Below are 10,000 nucleotides of genomic sequence, written 5' to 3' on the forward strand. Positions count from 1 at the left end.
ATAATAGCTAATCGCATTACCTGATACCGTACTAAGACAATACAATACTGATATCGATACTTGGTATTGGAATGTAAAACGCTCAACCTGAAGTCGAAGTCAAAACATCTGTTTCGGTGCAATGACCCCCCAGGCATCAAAATACAATATCTTAATATCTCTCATCCCCCTATTTACCGCCTCATATACCTAATGTGTGTATATATATGTATATAAAAATATGATATACGTTCCTAGTGGACTCCCGATGCCCTTTCGTTGAATTACAATGTGCTTAAAAAATGTTGAATATTCTTACTTTCTCTCTTCTTGCCCTGTAACGATGAAACAAACAGTGTGACGCAAGCATTAGGCGCAGCAGTGTGGCACCCTTAGTGGATGCCAGCAGACCCCCCCCCCCGCCCTCCAACCCTTCCCCTACACATAAGGAACAATACGCAGACTCTTATTTATCATCATCGTTTAGCATCCCATCATGCATGCAGCGACAGACAAACATCATAAGAAGAACGATCCTTGGCCCACTTCGCAGTCTCCGCCCTAACCAAATCTTTAAGACTGGATAACCCTACACATACATACTTGTGGGCGGATGGTCTTTCCCCCTCCTCGCCGCCATCTTGGTTCTTGTGATTCTACGAGAGGGATGGCGAGCCTAGGGCATGCGGAAATGGCCGATGTGACCGGAAACTTGATAATGAGAAATGTGGTCGAATCACCTTACTATCACGTGTTCTTTCTTTCTCTCATTTTTTTTCGGGGCCAGGCGTTCGTAGGTACCCGATATAAATGGCGTTTCTTTGTGAAAACCCACGTGCGTGCAGACACCCAAGCACACAAGCCATCACAAACAACAGAACTATACGACTACATAACTTGTTTGCAGGAGGGAACACGCGAGTTGCAAACGTTTAAATACACGTCAAGGCTTGTGAGCAATGTTCCACTTGACATCACGATAAACAATTGCCATAAAACGCGAGTCATCAAGCAAAGCCGTAAGAGCTTTAAGAGAAAAAAAAAACTTGTGTTTCCAAAAGCGAGATTATCTGTAGACTCGAAAAGAAGTAACTTACCTAAATCTCGACTTTCGGGCCGCAAGAAATTGGAGCATAGTGTAATTGATTAAATACAGCACTTTCACTAAAATCAGCTGTGTGCAACCATTAGTTAAGATTCTCCTTTTTTCGATTTCGGGGCCTGAATTTTATTTACTTTTTTCCGCGTAGTGTCACGTCGATCTATACCTATGTGAACGTAAGGAAATCAAATGTAGAATTAAAACTACCCCCAAAATTAAGAAAATTAAGTTCCCTCATCAATATGTCCTTTATTTTTATTTTTCATTTCCATTCAAAACATTTAGGACCTTTTTCATCTAAAATCCTATCGTTTTCGGCAGTCAAGGAAACACGAAAGGATGTTCGCAAAATCCTACTAAACGTTATAAAAAAAAGAAATCGATAAGGAAACGCTTAACATAAAAAGATTCGTGTTTTTCTGAATACAAACGAGCAACTTTTACAGTCTTTTTCATCGCAGTCCATTCAACTTTTTTACTTTATCCCCTTCTGTTAGCCGTGAAATACAACGATGTTACACCAAATCATACTATACTTTGTTAATAAAAACTACAGTATTTTGATTTATTTAACTGATTTAACCTAAGTCACAATAAAGAAACTGGTAGTCAGTAGTCATTTTTAAGATACCATCGTGATCGATTTGGAGGTATATCATCTCTATGTTTTACAAGTAATAAAATGATCTAATACTTAAGAATAAAAACTTCTAGATTTTGCTCTTTCATATACAACAGATGTTACGCAATGAATTTGGCGGGCATTCGAAAGGAGAACTTTCCAGGTTAGGAAACTCCATCTGTTTTCAAAATATGCTCGTTATTCTTATTTTCATTAATTACGATCGGTAGAATTACTTTTACATATACATTTCCCCAAATCCTATATATATTAACCATCAAAAGTACCAGTCTGGCCTTGAATGGTAAGTAAATGTGTCAGTGACAATGAAACATACCTTACCATCCCCGATCACTGGGTATTGTCCAAAAAAAAAAACTTTTTCATCAAATAAGCGATCCTTGGGCACCGAGAACCCGCCCACACCACACCCAAATCAAACTCTACTTGACGAAGTAACAGCCTGTTTCTCCCCCTTAGTCCGATGAATCGTCGACAGACATTGTTATTTTAAGCCTCCTTCCCGCCCACATCATGCTTTGTTTAGAGGGACAACAACGAGAAAAAATATATTCCCCACCCCTTCCTTACGCCCTTTCCTCGCCGTGGAGTGGTTGCCCTTGACGGAGGTACAGGCTGAACCCGCCCGCGCCCACACGACGCCGAGGGTGGCGCCAGGGTCTGACGTGGGATCCGCCGGGCCCGGACAGGAGCGACTGACTAACCTCCGAGGGTCGCACGGGTCACTCCGGTTGTACGAATAACTGTGTCTTATGGTGAGGTACCGTTGAGGGTCACCGGCAACTGCCAGGGGTTACCAGGTCTTGTGCTGTGACCCTGCATGACCTTGCGGCGACTACACAACACTGTCCACAAGACTGCACACGTAATCACTTAATGGACACTCAGTGTCTGTATTTATTTTACTGAGCTATTTAGCCTAAAGCATTTTCAATTGTGCTAATGCATTAATACCAGCCTATGCTGCTCATTCATAGACTGATACTGAACGCGACCGAAATGTGTCACACGAAATAAACAAATTTCGAGGCACACAGTTTTCTTTCCTTTTTTTTTATTATTTTCATCCCATTGATGGAAAACAAAATACAACAACTCTGTATGAATGAGTGAGTCGGCAGCAGTGTGCGGGTCACTGAGCAGGCGGGTCACGGCACAAACTTCACAAAACCAAAATTCCTCAAACAACAGACGACCACAATGCACAACGTGGCCTACAGAATAGATCCACGTGTAATGCACTTTACAAATATTCCATGATGAAGTAATGTCCACAGAGATTAAACATAGATAGACGCAGGATTACGGTAAATGTTTAATAACGTAATTGATCTATGAGAGAAAAAATAAAATAAAGTTAGAAGAAAGGAACGGTTTTTCATTGATTCAATTCACCCTCTAATAGTGAGATTCCACGTAATAATTAAACTTTTTCATGAAGGGGGAAGTTCCGCGTTATGTGCCGAACAGTAGCTACCCCAATTCAGAAGCTCCGCGTTTAAGAATACGAAACCATGTGATTAAAACGAAAGGTTTTTTTAAAAATCATAGAAAACCGAGCGTATGTTTATTCTTTTTTTGTTTGTACTCGCGACCACTTCTGGTACGTAATATCCCGGGCAGAAGCTCCCGCCAAGGGCACAACACGCCGCAGGCAGGAGGAGGTAAGAGCGAACTTCCTTTTCTCTCCGTCAGACCTTATTCGCATAACCACCAATAACCACCAATGCGTCTGGACAACCGCAGTAGTTATGCTCGAAGAAATGTGTATGGATATGATGGAATATCCGCGTTTAACGGACCGCCATAGCGTTCAGAGTGGAGAGACACCGACGCTTTTCCAAGGTAATGGTGTGTGTACCTCACCTGATTACCACAAGGGGTCAGGACTTCCTCGCTACATGAGGAAGCTACTAATGAAGAAAACCGTCGAGAGTGCATACATATCCACGCACCATATCTAAACACGGCGCCCACCACAGCAAAAAAAAAAAAAAAAAAAAAAAAAAAAAAAAGTCCAGCTAACGGAAATATCCACGCACATCCAGGATATTATCATCTTCAAAATCCAGTAGTGTATTGCTTTTTAAATTCTCTATTTTTTTTTTTTTTTTTTTTTTGGGGGGGGAGACTTTCGGAGACGATAAGTCAACGCTTGACTGAACGGGAAAGTTTTGTAATGAAAAGGCAGTTTGTCTGATGGAGAAGAAAGTAATGGGTTATGAAATATCAATGCCGGTATTTAAAATATCTTTAGAGAAAGTTTATCATGGCAGATCGAAAGCCAGTGTGACACGTGAACTCACCGACCATGTCATTGAGATGTCCAAATAATTTCAATCATGCACGAAAGCTTTTAATCATTTCATTTCATTTGATATCATTTGACTGTAAAACACATGTCTATTGTCCGGCGGAACGCATAAATCTGTCCACACTCGCGTATCGTTCATTCTTAGAATATCCAATTACTCCCAGCGTCAAGCCAGCATACTTGAAATATCATGTTTTCATTCTAAACAAGGGAAGTGCGAGCCAGTTGATTATCATTTGTCTGAAGGGTTACCGCACTAATCAAAATATACCAAAATATAAAATTTGTTGGTGTATTACATTAAAAGTAATATATCAAATCACAACGACATAGTGTAAGCACAAAACACACCACACACACATACACATACACATACACATACACATACACACACACACAAACAAACACACACAAACACACACAAACACACACACACACTCACACACACACAAGGACACAGTCGGCTGGGGTGACGTACAGGAATGACAAGTTCGGCGCACACGCCCGCCCGCCCGCCCGCCCGCCCCGCCTGGACCAGAGGCAATGGTCTGTCACGTCTTGAACCGCAGATGCTTTTTTGGCGGAAGCGTGATAATTACCGTCCGGTGAAATTAATTGTAGCGAGACAAGCGATGCTGAGTCATGTCGCGGCAACCAGTTGAAAGTTATGAACTTTTTGATATTGCAGAGAAAATATGCCTGACACATGGGGCGCTACGTGAGGGATTGTTGCAAAAGGATGGCTCGGGACTCCGAAGGCGACTGACTGCGTGGGTGGGGGTCGAGACGAGGCTCGGTTGCAAGGTAAAAAAAAAAAAGAAAAAAAAGGCTCGGTCGGCGTGACTGCAAGGGGAATAGGGTGGGATGGAGGTCTGAACATATGGCGCTGCGTTTTACCCTAAACAGAAAATACGACGTGTTTCAAGGAGTCAACAATATCCCAAGTCAATACATATTCCGAGAACACCATTGTCCATCGAGTTTGCCATCGCACCTCGACATTTCTATTCCGCACTCGAAAGATGCAATCATCCTCACCAATCTTTTTTCATATCTCTTCCCAATCAGGAAACACCGTTGGAGAAGATAGATCCCCCGCTGACACGTATTGAAAACGCCGAGATTAGCAATGAGATTAGCATTCAGCTCTCTCCCTTACTCTCGGCGTAGCAAATGCACCAAGATAATGAATTCAACGTGGCTGGGAGAGATTCGGGTCCTCCGCCAAGAGTGCAGTGGCGGGGTGGAGCAACTTTCCTTTCTTCAGAATATCTTTTTCAATAAGTGGTTCACTCATCACCACTAGTTTATTGAGATAATGGTCAATATTTGTTGTTTTTTTCTCATATCATCTGACAGTCACGGTCATGGATAAGACTGTCGGTATTACTGTTCAAATATTACCATTCATATCAATAAGTATAAACAAATATCCTACCCATTAAGAAACTGAAAACTAAGTTCAAGGAAAAAAAATATATATGAAACATATTAAGCTACGGTTAAGTACGGCTGTGACTTTCAACACCTAAACTGATCCCCCGGTAACTACCGTATTGGACGACTGGACAGGAGACTCTTGCCTTTAAATCAGAATATAATGCCAAACCGTTTTCATAACTGATATAAGAAGTTCCGCGAACCATCTAAGTTTTCTATCAAGTGCGAATTCAGTAACTTCCGACTCGAAGTACTTAGAAACACTCCAGTACTAACTTAATTAAAATTAGAAAGCACACGTACATTCTTTCATCGAGTGTTTAGCTGATTTAATATAATAAAAGAACTCGTAGAAGAGGTTGTTAGTCTACTATTCACTAAGACAATCGGCCTCTCACCCTCAGGCCGCCCTTCCATAACTTTACTTTCGGATGTGTTCATGGTTCTCCCGCCCATGGTCACGCTGTGTGCCTCTCCATTGTGTTGATTAGACTTACTAGAGGTTACCGTGTTTTACGGTGTCTATGATATTATTTGTCTTGGGTTATTGCAAGCTTTTTCCCTTCTTTTATCTTCTCTTTTTCTTCGGGTTATTTCTAAGAAGATTAAAGGGTTTGAAGTTAACGTCCCTCCATTCTCTCGCCAATTGAATAACCCAAGAGAGGTATGAATTAATGCAGGGAAATTCATGGTGTGCTTGACGGGATAATTTACCGTGAGCCAGATATTTCTTCTCAACACTGGAGCTAATCGAGATTCATTGATACACTGTTGGCATCTGCAACTTTGAGTTCGCGTTTGAATTGTATTAACACTATTTTTTGGCGGGAATTATGTTCTCTTCCCCCGGTTATTGCAAGATATGAGGAAAATTACGCCCGTTTGTTATCATTATGCAGTGAAGGCAAGTGAAGTGAATAAATATGAAACACGTATTACTCGAAGACTTACACAAAATATTTAAGAAACGCATATTAACTAATAGAGAATATAAAGCTACATCAACTTGCTTCCAGTAGCATAGTTAGTTCAGGAATTATTTCTTGCAAGGACTTGATCGACTCAAGTAAGATTAAAAAAAAGAAAAAAGATCATTGGCTCTGCGCCCCCAAGCGATGATGACACTGTATTGTGTCCCCGAACAAAAGGCGGGCCTTAGCTAGGCGTCGTTCGATAAGCTCCGCAGGGTTAAAACTACTTCCATCTTGCTCCTTCGAGTCTTTTAAGCAAGCCGCGTTATTTCCACTTGCCATGTATCCGCAGACTTATCTTGGAATTATCAGACAATTAGTTTTCACGTAGCGAAACGGTGACTGAACAACTCGCTCTGGCAACTCGCGGCAATGCTCCAGGCTCGCCAGTGTGCCGTGTGAAAGGATAGAGCCACGTGGCAGCTTCGCACACTTGGATCAATGCCCAGGGTGTTCATGAAAAGCGAATGAAAGCGAAAAGTCCTGGAGAAACTGTTGCCAATTTTCGTCTTCAGTTGGAACCTCGTGGTTTCGATAAATCTGAGGGCAGTTAAGTAGGATTGCAGATGTAAAGTTGCCAAGTAATCGACGTAATGATGTTTTTTTTCTGCTAAAAATAAACAATGAAATTTTTGGAGGTCTAAAAATATATATTCTATTAACTTTTCTTGGTACGTTTTTTGCAATGCTGTCAAAATGTCAATGACAAGAATGTCACTTTTTCTAATACATCATTTTTTTTTCTTTTTCTTTCATTATACACAAAAAGTCTAAAAAAATCTATTTCTAGTTGTGCAACAGACCCTTTCCTATTTTCTTTACTTCATAAACCTTTCACAGCAATAATTAGGGCGCTCTGTTCTTTACTAATTTTCTCATATGAACTAAGGATAATTACAATTGCTCCTGCTCAGTAGCCTATTGTAATAATTTATTGTTCTCATTCTGACTTCTTTTGATTAAAACTCTCCCTTGAAATGACAAACAGTCTCAAAAATATAGAGCAAAATGTTTTTTTTTTCCATAACTCATATAAACTAAAGCTAAAACAAAAAAACAAAAAAAACAAGGAAAAAAAATCAACAAACAGTTGCACAGATATAAAGCATATTGCAATTCCCCGAAGAAAAGCTTCCGAGTTCCTTTATGTAGGTCAGTCCGGAATGTCCACTCGGCGAATGTCAACTTATTGTGGTGTCAACAAACCGGACCTGGAAAAAAAAGCCACTCGTTTTCTATGCTTGTAACCATTTACCGTTTTCTTTGAGGAAAAAAAAAAACATTACATAACCTCTTTTAACTTAAACGACGACCTATCGAGGTAAACTTCGATTGGATGACTTAGTGTTTATTGTGGTTTTCATCTTAAGTAATTTGTTTAATAATTGTTTAAGGAGTAAAGCTGATACATAGCTCTCGTAAGTGTACCTGTAAAAAACATAAAAAAATAATCAAATGTTCAAAAAAGAGTAAAATTCATGAAAACCAAACCAATAGCGTCTCAACCTCACCCAATCAAAATCAGATATACCAGCACTGATTTCCTTATCGAGAGCAACAGTGCATGCAATGGGTCTTCAACGATGCGGATTCGTCGTCGAAGCATTAACATAATTACACAGGACCCGAGAGAAAAGTCATTAAAAAAAAGCTCCAACAGACACGCTTTCCTGGGGAGCTCCAAGAGTTACTCAGGCTTGAAAACAGTCTTAGAGCTTTCCCTTTTGTATTTTGGCACTCGAGAGCGTGACGTAAGATGGGTGGGGGTGACAACATGCAGTGAGTGGCTTAGGGAGACCTCTATTCACACCTATAGGGCTAACGATAAGGCATCAGAGAAACATTTATTTACATAACGTTAGCATTATATTCAATGACGCGAACAAGCATTTCCGGTTGACGCAACAGAAAGTCTACCAATATTACCAAGTGTAATAGCTTGACCCAAGGGACACGAGATGAGTCATCAAAGAAATACAAAATCACACACACAAGCAAACAATAAATAATAAGTCATCACCATCCAAGTCGTTGACCCCAATAACTCCAATCATTCATAAAAAAAAGAGTAGTATCCACATCCACGTGAATCCTGCCACCTTCAGGCAACAAGAACCAGCCATACTAAAAACAAAAGCATCCCCTCCCTCCTTCCCTGCATAGCTCCCTGCATAGCACCCTGCATAGCACCCCCTCCCCCTCCCCCCATCCTCCCCCACACATAATGCAATCACGATCTCGCTACCTCAGATTACTATTCCTCTAGACATCTCGGTGATGTAAATGGGGCGTAATTAAGTCAGGCTCATTGTGAATGGCCCGCCCCGTCATAAAGGCTATTACCACACCAGCAATTATTCGCCCAAGAGGAGGGGATGGGAAGGGGTCTGTCTCTCTCTCTCTCTCTCTCCCAGGGATTCTAGACGTGTGCGCGTAAGTAGGTGTTGGAGTGCATGCAAGCGTAAGTGCTATGGCGTGCATGTTTGTGTGTATGTGGTGACTGGGTATGATGATACTGTGTGTGTGTGTGTACACACACACACACACACACACACACACACACACACACATATATATATATATATATATATATATATATATATATATATATATATATATATGTATATATATACATATATATATACATATATATACACACACACACACACATATATGTATATATGTATATATACATATATATATATATATACATATATATATATATATATACATATATATACATATATATATGTATATATGCCTATATATATATATATATTTATTATATAATATACATATATACATAAGTATGTATATATATATAATATATATATATATATATAATATATATATATATATATAATATATATATATATATATATATATATATATATATATATATATATATATATATATATATATATTATATGTATGTCAATACATATGTGTGTATACATATATATAAATATAAATGAATAACTAAATAAATATATGTATATTTATATAAATATATAATATATATATATATATATAATATATATATATATATATATATATATATATATATTTTATATATATAAATATATATATATATATATTTATATATAAATATATATATATATATATATATAATATATAATATATAATATATATATATACATTCTTTAAACATATAAACTGACAAACATACTAAAACTTGCCAGCTTGGTTTCACTACCAAACATTATGTGCCATTGGACTCACCATGTGGTTGGTGCTGGTAGTACCTCTCCGCCGGCCTCACTTCCCCGCCACAGAACTGCCTCAGCTCGTACCCGTGTTCCATCTTGTTTATTTCTATTCGGGCTCGGATTCTGTTTCACCTACAAGTGTGCTTACGGAATCCGCAAATTCAGTGGGCTTTTTCCTCCGAGTGTTCTCATAGATAATTCGCAAAGCGTAGTGTGCGTATGTGTTCAACCGTTAGAAGTGTTTGTTTTCCTCCAGGAAAATTGGCATGGATATTGCATTCGCCGACCTCCGTATATAATTACATCATTGAAAGCCAGCGT

At 39.1% G+C, this 10,000-nt stretch overlaps 1 protein-coding gene across 3 annotated transcripts in view; it reads right to left on the bottom strand.

Annotated features, from left to right (window-relative positions):
- LOC122248537 (myelin regulatory factor) overlaps positions 1-9,879 on the bottom strand; it is a 32,926-nt gene extending 23,047 nt beyond the window's left edge. For 2 of the 3 annotated variants that reach the window (XM_043008607.2, XM_043008606.2), the window contains exon 1: positions 9,693-9,879. In XM_043008607.2, the coding sequence (XP_042864541.1) occupies positions 9,693-9,774 (82 nt within the window). In that variant the 5' untranslated portion in view covers positions 9,775-9,879. The remainder of the gene's footprint in view (positions 1-9,692) is intronic. The other variant, XM_043008611.2, reaches the window with a different exon arrangement.
- Positions 9,880-10,000: the final 121 nt, after the last annotated feature.

This window comes from Penaeus japonicus, unplaced genomic scaffold, assembly GCF_977035675.1.
Source record: "Penaeus japonicus unplaced genomic scaffold, GWHDUDI00000001_assembly GWHDUDI00000009, whole genome shotgun sequence".
Classification (NCBI taxonomy): domain Eukaryota; kingdom Metazoa; phylum Arthropoda; class Malacostraca; order Decapoda; family Penaeidae; genus Penaeus; species Penaeus japonicus.